Source organism: Nanorana parkeri, unplaced genomic scaffold, assembly GCF_000935625.1.
Source record: "Nanorana parkeri isolate BGI_ZX_2015 unplaced genomic scaffold, ASM93562v1 scaffold3226, whole genome shotgun sequence".
NCBI classification, from domain to species: Eukaryota; Metazoa; Chordata; class Amphibia; order Anura; family Dicroglossidae; genus Nanorana; species Nanorana parkeri.
Window position 1 is genome coordinate 40,072 of NW_017309494.1, and position 13,254 is coordinate 53,325.

At 45.9% G+C, this 13,254-nt stretch overlaps 1 protein-coding gene across 1 annotated transcript in view; it reads left to right on the top strand.

The window, feature by feature from the left end:
* The window catches only part of LOC108802933 (nuclear receptor ROR-gamma-like), a 26,854-nt gene extending 13,807 nt beyond the window's left edge, over window positions 1-13,047 (top strand). The window contains exons 2-10 of the mRNA XM_018574777.1: window positions 6,015-6,100; window positions 6,984-7,125; window positions 8,297-8,740; window positions 8,872-8,993; window positions 9,178-9,310; window positions 10,452-10,559; window positions 11,838-11,948; window positions 12,120-12,229; window positions 12,901-13,047. Of these exons, the coding sequence (XP_018430279.1) occupies window positions 6,015-6,100; window positions 6,984-7,125; window positions 8,297-8,740; window positions 8,872-8,993; window positions 9,178-9,310; window positions 10,452-10,559; window positions 11,838-11,948; window positions 12,120-12,229; window positions 12,901-13,047 (1,403 nt within the window). The remainder of the gene's footprint in view (window positions 1-6,014; window positions 6,101-6,983; window positions 7,126-8,296; window positions 8,741-8,871; window positions 8,994-9,177; window positions 9,311-10,451; window positions 10,560-11,837; window positions 11,949-12,119; window positions 12,230-12,900) is intronic.
* The last annotated feature ends 207 nt before the right edge of the window (window positions 13,048-13,254 follow it).

Genomic DNA, 13,254 nt, shown 5'->3' on the forward strand with positions numbered 1-13,254 from the left:
AGGTTGCAGTGACCAATGAGCAGCTTTGTGTCCTATCACATGACAACAGTGCCGCATCCAGCTGGTGGAGGACCAGAGGCATGTAGCACTGTCTGTCTGTGTCTTTCTATCACAGATGGGTAGCTAATAGGGAACGGCAACGTTTCTGGATGCCGGCTCAGAGATGACACAAGTGCAGATCCTGGCAGAGTTCACAAATGTCTGACACAGATCAGCCCCTTGCTGAAATAAGATAAAGGAAATGATATATTATTATTATTATTATTATACATCATAAAGAGACTCCAACAGAAAAGACATAACGGGGACGACATGGACATGCGTTGGTCACGTTGGTATTGCTTGCGGTCAGCGTGCTGTAAAATCGCCTCCTCTGTAAAATCGCCTCCTCGGCGTGCGTTCACCTTTTCCAAACCTTTGTTGCTCAGTCTGGGTTGTCGCCGGCGGCCACATTTGCATATCATTTGCATACAGAGCATTCCGCTTTTCCGCAAAGTGTAGTGATTGCCATTTAATGTTTCTCACATCTCAGCACATGCTGGTGGGGCGGGGGTCCCCCGGGGGCCCCACACACATAAATAATGATAATAATAATTATGATTATGATATTTAATAATAATACTGATAATAAAAATAATGAGGATGATGAAGATACAAATAATAATGATGATGATGATAATATTAATAAAGAGAATAATAATAACATCATTGTCATCATTATTATTTTTTTTATCTTAATCATTCTCATTATTATTATTTTTATTATGAGTATTATTATTAACATCATCATCATTCATTATTATTAGTAGTAGTATAATCATTATTATACTATTATTATTTATTATTATAAAATATCATCATTATTATTAATATCAATATCACCATCATTATTATCTTGATCATCCTCCTAATTATCATTATTTTTATTATCAGTATTATTAACATCATCATCATTAATTATTAGTAGTATCATCATCAATATTATTATTACTATTATCATAATTATTATTATCATAGTCAAAATTAATATTACTATTATAATCATCATTATTTTTATTATCAATCATCATAATTATTTTGTATTAATATTATCACTTCCAGTATTATTATTATTACAAATATTATTATAATAATCACCATGATGACTAATCTGATTACAAGTAATAATAATATTCGGGATGTATAGGTCGCTCGGCGCTGTACAGTACAAAGGTAGACCGGTACGGCTACAACCCAACCCAGGACCGGAGGGTAGGAGGAGTCAGGATGAGTTCTGGTTGGACCCGGAAGGAAGCACAGAGACCTCGCTGACCTTTGGGGTGACGTAGGCTTGTTTACTAACAACCCTCATGTGATTGCTGTGTGATAGCAGACGTGGCGATCACATGATCTGGAGCCGCACCGATTGGTCTCACAGCTAGGAGCGTGCGCTTGTTGGCGCCCCTGTGCTATCACTAGATGTGACAGGGAATGCTGAGGAATGGAATCTGGAACTGGTTCAGAAGGACGTCAGAGAGGATAGTGATCCCTATTACACTAGTGACGCATTCACTATAAGGATGAGCTGCTGCCGCCCAATCAGCTGTTGTAGTGACATCATTGACCTTATATGTCCAAGTGGCTATATTTGGTCAATGACAATTACCTAATATTGGCATGTAAGCAAAGGGGCGGGGTGCTGTGATGTCATTGACCTTATATGGCCACTGCGCCCAAGGCTTACCTCTTCTTCCTATGGGTGGGGGTAAGCCTGACCCTGAGAGCAAGGAAGGGTCAGAATGCTATCAAATATTTACTGGTACCTGTGTCCAGGGCCAGATTTCCGACAAGGCCCAGCAGGGGTGTGGAATCTCCCGACGCCCGGGACAGTCAGTTCTGGGCGCCAGGCGAGTAGTTGTTTTCTACTTTGGGCAAGCAGGGCTAAATGTAGAGTGTGGAAGCCGCATGTTCGCTTACAAGTGATCTCGGCGATGTCGCCAACATCACTTGTGATAAGACTGCAGGCTGTCCGTCCCCTGTCCTGTGTACCTCTCTCCTCGCTGACCGCCTCTCTCCGGAGATCTTCAGGATGGAGAGAGCGGAGAACGTCCATTCTCCGCTCCTTGTATACAGTAGGAGGGGAGAGCAGCACTCACAGCCCTTCCCCCTCTTACCTGTCACAGGAGAGCCAGCACAGTGCCATGCTAGAGCACCTATATTGGAAGTGACAGGTTCAATAAAGAGAACCTGTCACCTGCAAATGCTATCACACAGGGGCTTGTTCACTTCTGTGTGATAGCAATAAAGTTAAGTGAAACAAAAAAAATTGATAAAACAAATTATTATTATTTATATAGAACCAACAATTTGCGCAGCGCTTTACAAAATGTAGGAGACAATACAATTTCAGGACAATACGCGCATGAGAGCTTACAATCTAGTAGGAGGGGCCAGTGATACAAAGGGTAATCATTGTTTAGATTGGATTATTGGAAGAAGTAAAAGGGCAGTTATGTTGAGATAAGATTGGCAGGGAGGCGCACTGAGGAACCTGGCCTTGGGAAAGCAGAGAGAGTAAATCCGGCCCTGCCTGTGTCCCCGTTGGGGACATTTCCTCTTACATCCTGTCTTGGTGACACAACAGGAAGTACGAAGAGTGCTTCATCAGACCTCTCTGTTGACAGACCCCATTGTACATGTGACAAGCCCCGTCCCTTCTTCCCCGCGATGTAACCCCCCCGCTAAGGTCCTATTTTTGGAGACAAAAGCAGCTGCAGATCCTCTAGTTGTCGCCTTCTGTTCTCCAACGTTCTCTTTTGAGATTATGACATCGTCTCTGAGCACCTGGAGGTAACCGGCGACCGCGGGACGCAAATAACAAGGATCCCAACCAGATCAAAGGGCCAATCTTGTCTATGTACGGCCCAACGGAATACCCCAAAAATAGACGCCGCCAAAGTGCAGATTTCACAGGTGAAAAATGTCACAGCTTGGCAGTCCGTAAATGTGGCGGCTGCATTCATTTTCTTTTTATGGGGGGGCTTATATCCCTTAATTGTTACCTAGTGATCCACCAGTAATGCACTTCCTGTCCTAGGGTGACAACCCTCACTGTACTGTATCTACAGAAGAGCAGTGTTGTCACCCTAGAATGGGACTACAGAACACATCCCCCCCACTCATTTTCTCAAATGGGGGCTATAGTGCTGCCCTACGGTGACAATAATGCTTCTCCATAGACACAATACAGTGACTGAGCATTGTCATCCTAGGACAGGACTACAGAACACCCCTCTTTCCTCTTCTTCATAACCTTATGGGGAGGTGTGCTGTAGTCTCACTAGGTTTTAGGTCTAGGTTGACTATGATACTTCTCCATAGACACAGTACAGCGAGTAATGCCATCTTAGGGGAGCACTACAGAACACCGCCCTCTCCTCTTCTTCATAACCTAAAGGGAGGTGTGCGGTAGTCTCACTAGGTTTTAGGTCTCCTAGGTTGACTATGCTACTTCTCCATGGACACAGTACAGTTAGTGAGCATTGTCATCCTAGGACATGACTACAGAAAACCTCAGCCTCCTTTTCTCCATGACATAGGGGGAGGTTTTCTGTAGTCATCTCCCAAGGTGACAATGATGCTTCTCCAAGGAGCTTCCTTTTTGGGTTTGGCGGTGCTCAGGTGTGGACTGAACTTAGCTCAACCCGGAGTTCCTCTGAACCCGGAAGAGACATGGAGCCACCTGCCCAATCAGCTGCGGGCTGGGGCATTTCCCTCCTCGCAGCTGCACATAAACAAAGGGACGGCATGCCTGCACTTACATCATTGACCATATATGGCCACATTGACCATATATGGCCACATTGCCATATAAGGTCAATGGCATTGACCAAACATAGCCATGTGGCCATATAAGGTCAATGCCTTTGCTTTACGTGCAGCTGTGGGTGGGGAATTCCCCGGCGAAGCTGATTGGGTGGCAGTGGAAAGAGCTTCTTTTCGGATTCAACGTTCAGAGCAGGCTGAGCTCATCCCTATTTCTTAATGAATGGTGAACTGGCGTAAAAGGGTTTCCCATCTCCTCTGACACCCCTTCGAACCGGTTCCAGACCCTAATTTGTAGCTTACCATTCCCTTGCTTGCCCCGTCACATCTAGGCGACGGCACCGGTGCGCCAACAAGCGTCACCGACAGCTCGGGAATCGACCGAAGCGGCTCCAGATCATGTGATCACAATGCCCGTTATAGCTTAGTAAATGACCCCACATCGCCCTGACGATCAGACTGTGTGCTGACTGTGCGTGCGCCGAAAAATATAAAGTTATTAAATTCAAAAAAAATAATATTTTTTTGGTACATTTTTTAAGCCAATCACAATAAAACAAATGACTCTGATAGGCAAATTAGTCGCGGTCTGGGCGCCCACTCGTCAGCGGCATCTGAAAGGGTTAAAGACGTCCCGTATTAAAGTCAGAAAAAAAGAGTTTTATGCAAATGAAGGCTGAGTCACATGACCCCCCCCATATGCAAATTTTCAGCAAGACTTATGGGAAATGGAGGCTCTTGCCCACTCTCTTCGCAACTGTTGCCCGTTAAGTTGGTGTCAAAGTTGTAATTGTATCATTCCCGCCGTACCCAGCTCCCAACGCCGAGCCGAGAACTGCGATGCAAACAGCGGCGCCGCAGCCTCCGGAGCTTGGCGGTGGCGATGAGTAAGTCGAGTCCGGATGTCTGAGGTTTTTTTTATGCAGCGGGTGGGAAGTGCAGCGGCTGGTTGGCACACGACGACTGCCGAAGCTTCTCGTCGACACTTTCAGTCTTAACACTTTCCACCCCGGGTGAAAAAAAGGTGCTTTCCGCGCAGGGGGGGTTGCGCACTCAGCGGCGGCCGAGGCGAGACGTCCTGGGAACACGGCGGCGCGTGGGAGGGCTAGGCAGTGGAAACTAGCGAGACAAAATTAGAACGAAGACTTAAAAAAATTATACAAAATAATCAAATAAAAAACAGCCATTTTTTTTTTGCAACAGAGAACTACAAGTCCCTCTGCCGCGGACTCGGGGGAAGTGGGAGGTGTTTGGTTCAGCAAGAAGGTCTCCTTAGGGAAAACAGCGGTGGGGGTAGTAGTCCCTAGTTGGGGGTCACACCGCCCATTCGACCCTCGATTCTGCTTTTCAATTTTGGCAATAAGGGAGGTAAAGGGGGAGGTGACTGTAGTCCAAATCAAGGTGACAACACTGCTCCTCCATAGATAAAGCGTGCCGATAGCCACCCTGGGACAGGAAGTGTGTTACTGGCAGGATCACCAGGTGAAAATAAAGGAAAAAACTAAGGCAGCCACCCCATCAAAAGGACTGATAAGCTGCAATATATTACATTGGGATGCACCAATACCGATACTTGAGCTTCCGGTATCAGGAAGCCGGGAAGCGTGTAATGACTCGCTGGCCGGCTTCTTGGTTGGTCGGGAAGCTGGCCAATCAGGAAGCTGGGCGCCGTGTAGTGATGCAGCGCCCGGCATTCTGATTGGCCGGGAAGCCGGCTTCATGCTCCCTCGTCATCGCCACCTGGCTTCCTGAATGGGACTTCCGGTACTCGGTACTTGGTATTGGTGAGTACCGAAAAATAAATATCGGTACTCGGTACCAAAATACTGGTATCGGTGCATCCCTAATTTTAACGCTTGACATGTTTGGTATCTATTTACCCGGCGTGACCCCCGTCTTTTATATTTTACCAAACAATTGGGCATTATATTCTGTTTCTGTGCGCCAAATTTCATTTTAGTGTATTTTAACCTAAAAATACTGGTTTGATAAACATTTGCGCAAATGCCGCGCGCCATAAAAAAATTGCAACTAGCCTCTTTTTATTCTACGGGGCCTCTGCTTTCAGAACATATGTCATTGTTTGGGGATCTGAAGCTGTTTTCTAGCCAGAAATTCAGATTTTATCATGTGTGTGCAAATGTAAGAAATTGCTCCGGGCCGCAAGTGGTTAAAATACGACGCGTGAATATATTTTTTCTGTTCCACAGCGCAAATCGAAGTCATTCCTTGTAAGATCTGCGGGGACAAGTCCTCGGGAATCCACTACGGCGTGATCACCTGCGAGGGATGTAAGGTGAGGACACGAGAGGGAGGCCATTGTAATACATTGCCGGTGTTCTATCAAAGTTTGTGACTGCGTTAGAATGTGTGACCGGTGGCGTGGTGACACATTCTAACCTAATCCCGCCCAGTTTTTCGGCGGCGGAATGTGTGACCGGCAAAAGGTGAAGAATTGCAGCTGTTCCAGGGCAGATCGGCATCACAGATGCTATATGCAGGAGAACCGATCTGCCCTGGAACAGTTGATCGGTCCTGAAATGTCACTTCTATCCGACTCTGTGACTGCGATCTCACATTCCACAAAGTCGATAGAAGTGACATTTGAGCACCGATCAGCTGTTCCAGGACAGATCGGTTCTCCTGCACATACCATCTGCGTTGCCGATCTGCCCTGGAACAGCTGAGAAAGCTTTGAAATGCTTCTCCTTTTGTCGGTCACATATTCCAACGCCGAAAAAGTGGGCGGGATTACATTAGAATGTGTGACGTGACCGGTCACACATTCCAACCAGTCACAATTTTTGATAGAACACCGGGTCATATACCATATAAGCATAAAATATGACATAGGAATATTTCTCACTCGCCTTCCTCTGTGGCGTTGCTTTCTTGATGGACAACATGTGACATATCACTCCTTATAACCAGCACGTTTTTTTTTTTTATTACTCTGCACATGCCATTTTTGTTTTCCAAATAAAAAAATGACTATGCGACAAAGGATTCCCAGAGCACTAGGGTTTGCTAAAAAGACAGCACAGTGTTGGTTATCCGTCTCTTTACACTACGGGGTCTATGTATTTGTGAAAGTTGACGCATAGGTTGAGGTCGGTAGGAAGGAAGATTCACCATGTGGTAACAATGTGGTAACATGTCCTCATGTAATATCCCGGCAGGGGTTCTTCCGCAGGAGCCAGCAGGGGAAGCCAATTTACTCCTGCAGCCAGCAGCAGAGTTGCCAGATCGATCGCTCTAACAGGAACCGGTGCCAGCACTGCCGCCTGCAGAAGTGCCTGTCCTTGGGGATGTCGCGGGATGGTAAGGCGGAGGCGCGGAATGACAAAATGTTTGGATAGACTGTTGGGCACCTTTTCCCTCCACAGTGAAGGAAATCCCCTCTTAGTTAAACAGATCTGCACTCACTTCCTGTTCTGGTGACAACTGTAACATTTTAGATTTCCCATCACCTTCTGTCCCGAGCACAATGGCCAGCAGGACAAATAGAGAGGGTGATTCTCAGCCTGCCTACAGCAGAAGCCTGGGGAAGGGGACGCCGGCCAGAGCATCCCGGCACTTAGCAACCTGGGATGCTCTGGCCGGCGTACCGCCAGCATACAGATCTCCCCGACTGCTCTGGTTGCTAAGATCCAGGCAGGGAGATGTGTACGGCCCTTACACATATCCCCACCCAGCTCTTAGCAACCTGGGACCCTCCGGCTGGTGTCTTGCCAATCTCCTGGCAACCGGTGACGTCACTGGTTGCCAGGAGCTGGATGGGACACCAGCCGGAGCAACTCTGGTTGCTATGAGCTAGACGGCTAACCAATTTGGGATTCACTTGTGGGAGGTGTTTCTACTACAATTATAGAATTACAATTCTACTACAATTGACATTCCTTGCACTGGGCCAAGGTTTTGGCTGGAGATACACCTTATACATGGAGTCCACCTGGTACCGACCTTTTTTAATTCATGGTAATTGTTTACGAGCGGGAAAAAAAAAGACTTCAAAGGGAAGCCATCTACCCCGCGCACATCCGGCTTGGCCAGTGGACAGGACTGTTTGTGTCTGCTTTGCCTCCGCTCCGTCCGTGTCTAAGGTGGAGAGCCTGGCAAATGTGGGTCACCAGAACGGCCTAAGAATATCCGTTCAACCTCATAATAGGCTTCTATACGACCACAGGAAGTCTATTATGGACACGTCTGGTGGGCAGAGGGAGGAGCCGATATAGACAAACCCATTATGGCCGTTAACTATCCACAAGTATTATAGAAACACAAAAAGTATTACTTTTGTGTGTTTATTTGTATATCCTCAAGATCCCAGTGCTTCATCTAAACACGTAGCCAATACCCCCTACCATATATTTCTGAGCAGTCCATTAGTTGCCGATACCTGCCAGTCACACGAGAATTTACAGTACTTCAACACAAAATGTGTAGCAATTTGACCCATTTAAAAGGTGAACGTCTTCAATTTCCATTATAGCTGTGAAGTTTGGCCGGATGTCCAAGAAGCAGCACGATATCATCCAGGCCGAGGTGCAGAAACTTCGACTGAGAGAGCAAAGATCAGAGGTGTCTTCTATCCTACAGAGAACAGAACCTCAGGTGGATCAACCAACGTCTCCTGAACTGGCTCATACCATCCAACATTCAATATGGACAGGCCACGGCCGGTGGGAGTCTTCCTGCTCCGCTCGTTCGTGTTCAGCACCAAGGACACAGTCGCAGAAGGAGCCTCTTGTCCTCCACCACGGTACTCCAGAAAAGACCCAGTCAGAAGCTTTGCTTCGAAAAAGCTACCTCAGAGAGCAGCAACTTCACTTGGAGCACACGCGACCAAGTGTGTTTCAGAGCATGGAGTCTTACTGCAACATCAATTTTGGCAGTTGTCTACTTCCAGAGTGCCTGATTTCTGCAACAGAGCTCGGTGAGTGCATCTGAACTGGTTGGAAGTCCAATAGGCGCTTCTAAAATGTCTGAGTTTCCTAAGCTCTGAGATATTATCACCATGAGAGCCTTCCCTTATCTTTTCTGTCCTTGTGTCTTTGAATTCCACAGAGCTTTTGACGCAGAACGTAGTGTTTGCCCACCAAGAAACATGCCAGTTCAGACAGGAGAACCTACACTTGCTGCGCTGGGAAACCTTCTCTACAACAGAGTTGCAAAGCTTCCATCATAAGGCAAGTTGAACTGAACCTGTTTAGATGTTTGTTTTCTAGCTCCAGACATGGCCCATTCAAATTATTAGTGGCCTCCAACATGCAGAGGTATTAAATATGTCAGGTTGAACAAACCAACCCCATATCTCTTTAGATCTGTGCAACAGTTAACACATATGCCATATGTTTCATTGTCTTTGAACAGCCGATGGACCAAATGTGGGAACGCTGTGTATGTCACATCACCAATGCCATTCAGTATATCGTGGAATTTGCCAAACGGCTTAGTGGATTCATGGACTTGAACCCAAATGACCAGATTGTACTCTTGAAAGCAGGTAATGGAATCCTCACCATGGTCTTCTAGCTGAAGCCTATGTGTCTCTGCATATACTGTATGTCATAGATATCTTCTTCTAAACATACTATATACACAATTTTGGCAAATGTATGTGGATCTCCCTCCCAGTGACCGAGTTTAGGTGTCTGCAGTGAAGGGTACTGTTAATACTACAACATACCAAGACATTGTAGACCATTGTGGTTTCCAACCTTGTGGTAACAGTTTGGTGAAGACTTGTTTCTGTTTCACCATGACTGTATGCCTGTGCACAAAACCAGCTCCATAAAGACATGGTTGGACCAGTTTGGTGTGCAGAGCCTTGACCTCAACCCTACTGAAGACCTTTGGAATGAATTGGAATGCCAAATGTGAGCCAGGTCTTCTCGTCCAACATCAGTACCTGACCTCACAAATGGGCACAAAATCCCACAGACACACTTTTTGAAAAGCCTTCCCAGAGGATGTTACAGCCATAAAGGGGAGGCAATGCCAAATTAATGGTCATGGATTTGGGGTGGGACGGCCAGAAACTAATTTAAGTCTGATGGTCAGGTGTCCACAGACATTCTGGTATGTCATAGATCATAGACATGTTCTTTTAAACATACCCCCACGATCTGGGATTGGGCTTGGTGTCCAGTAGCTGAAACAGCAGCCAAGTTTATGATTCAGTACACGAGCAACTATAGCAGTATGGGAACAAGGCAGAAGTGTAGTCAGATATCAAGTTGTCTCAAAGGGACCACGTCTGAGGTAAAGAGTAATGAAGAATGGCCCATTAAACAACAGCCAAGGGTCAGTACATGAGTAGTGGTATTTAAGGACACAGCAGAAGCAACAAGGGTTGTAGCAGAAGCTACAAGAGCAAGATACTGGCAAAAGCACAATAATCTGGCAAACAGGAAGTGCAGGGGCATGGCTACATTAGTAAGTTTATGGGAGGAACATGGAGTTCATAGTTCAATAAGAAATTGGGTATCAAAGATGACTTACCAAGAGATCAGGCAAGGAGCCATTCAAGGTGGCTCAATAGGAAGAGCCACTTCCAAGCACAGAAGAAGCCAAGGGTACAGATATAGGTCTTCTCCTCTATGCAGTCTTCACAGGGCCTAAGTGATGTCTATTTTGTCTTCTAGGTGCCATGGAGTTACTGCTTATAAGGATGAGCCGAGCATTTAACTGTTACAATAACACTGTATTCTTTGAAGGCAAATACGCTCAACTTGAACTCTTCCATTCCTTGGGTAAGAACTGAATGGCAAAATGTCGACTAAAAGTGTGAAAAAGGGAGTGGTTAGCTTTCTGTTAAAGTCCGACTGCAGCCAAAGCTTTTGTTTTTCAGTTTCGGGAAGAATAGAAAAAGGTTAGAACCCTCCGAGAATCCCCCTCACTTCCTGTACCAGTGACAACGTGTCACAGAAATAGGAAATAAAGGAACATTTCAGGTCTCAGGTTTAGATACACTTTACGTTGCTAGCCCCATTCATACTTCATTTTAAAGGGTGTGATGTTTGGGGATATTAGCACACATGGTGAGCGCTTAAGAATGCTGTCTACTCGCAATATCTTCGGTTTAAGGGCTTGGTAGCCCACTTTTATTCAAAAACAAAGTTCATACATCAATCTTGGATACCATCAAAGGGGTTGTTCAGCATAACATTCATGCAAGGCTTCAAAACAACACAAGAATAGCCTCCTGGATTCCACTTTAAACATTAGCACTTCTGACTCACTGGTCCTCTTTGAAGTGCTGTCCCACATTTGTACTGGTGGCCGCTCAGGCTCACGGCTCTACTAGCCTCACCACCTGACTCCACTTTAGATTCTGGGGAAGTCCTCCTGACTCCTGAACACAGTCCGTTCCTATCCCAGTAGGAGCTCGCCTGACTCCTCTCTGACTTCTGGGGGCGTTCTCCTGACCCCTGAACATGGTCTGTTCCTCTTTCCCAGCAGGAGCTAATTCCCCTAGCCAGCATCCTTTTCTTAATGGCTGTGCACACCTGTGCAATTATCGAGTGCTGGCCATTGCTAAAGCCTGGACCAAGGCCTGGGGATCTCATCTTCCCTCCTGAATCACCTTGAAACCTCCCAGTTCCAAGATCCCAAGCATAATCCCGACAAACTCTTGGTTCCTGACACCTCTCAGCCCATCTGGCTGAGAGTCCCAGGTGATCATAACACCCAATTCTACAGTGGGATTGCCACACAATACCACAAGGGTTAAAGTCCCATTTCTGATGGCTGATCAGAGTGTTCAATAAAATGATATCTTCTTCCAATTAAAAACTGATCAAGCTTATATAAAATGTGGAACGACCCGTATGTAATGTTGTCATATGATGGTTACCTCGATCCATAGCAGTCATTGTACTTTTTTAGCCACCTGCATGATCTAGACCTTTTGCATGGGCACTAAAGAGTCACGGGTTCCCCACTGAGACATGTGCCTCCAAATTTTTTGGAGATCTAGTTGAAGGACAGACAGGTAGATCCCAAATCACCCCTTTATGTTTTTCTTGCAGGGTGCATCGATCTCATCAGCGGCATGTTTGATTTGTGCCATATCCTGGGAGCATTGAATCTCTCTGAACACGAAATGGCCTTCTACAGTGCCATGATGCTAATGGATCCCAGTAAGTCCCACTCTCCTGATCATTAGGACGACCAATGAAAAATGCTTGATGGGTGTATAGAATAGGAAATTCTAAATATTGTAAAAAAGGTTCTAAAAAGGGATTATGGGGAAGGGAGGAACCAGGGAAGGTAACATATAAGACTAAACTTCAGCTTTAAACTTACCCCAGGCCGACCCTGGCTACAAGACAAGCCGAAGGTGGAAACTCTTCACAGAAGGCTACAGTTGGCCTTCAGGAACCTACTGCGGAGGACCCATCGGGAGGGCATAATAAGCAAGGTGAGGACATTGGAAGACATTGGACATTCCATTTCTCAACACATGCTCAGAGCTCTATGATGGCTTCAGAGGTGTCTGTGTAACCTCACAATCTTGTTATTTTTGTATTCATAACCTGTGTACCTAAAGCCAACTATCTTTTCAGTTTTGGATGAAGGTGCGGAAGGATCTGTGTCTTTGCTGGGGAGGGTCACCCTCTCGATCTCTCCTGTTGACCAATGGTCTGAAAGTGATGGGAAATCCAAAAAGGGGAACATCTTCTAATGGGGACTTTTGTTGCCTCACTTTGGAGAAATTTGGTTTTAGATATCCTTTAATCAAGGCTCAACCCCACATTATGTGGTTTACTGTCCTCTTGTTTCAATATTTCTGTGCTGAGATATTAGGAAGTGCTGTACAGAGTACCTTTTTCAATGAAGTAGCACAGCAGGTATATGATGTAGATGGGTAGAAGCAATGTCTATACGTTGTGCACCAGTGGCTATACATTGGGCACCAATGTCTATGTGTTGGGCACCAGTGTCTATACCTTGGGCACCAGTGTCTATACCTTGGGCACCAATACCATCTATATAAACATCTTCACTACTGCTAAACCATTTGCATTGTCTCTTCTGCAAGCTGCCACATTTACAAACCAATGCTAAGCTAAATGTTTGCCCTCTTTTCAGCTTCCACACAAGGAAAGGCTGTCTGAGATTTGCCAGCTTCACCTGGAAAAACTCAATGTCTTCCGACAGATGTACCCGGGCATAGCGTGGGAGAGGTTCCCTCCACTGTACAAGGAGCTTTTCATCTCTGAACCAGAAAATTCATGAGATGAAATGGACACCCCTTCCTATTCGCCTGTCACTGTCTCCCGCAAGCACTATGTTCTCAGACTTGTCCCTGGATGACGGCGTGTCCCGGAGAACGATCAACCTCATCCAGGAATCTTCAGAAGGATGTGAAGGGCTCTTGAACTGATCTCACTCCACTTCAACCCTACTTAGTAGACATTTTATATTGTAAGGACTTGTAATGAC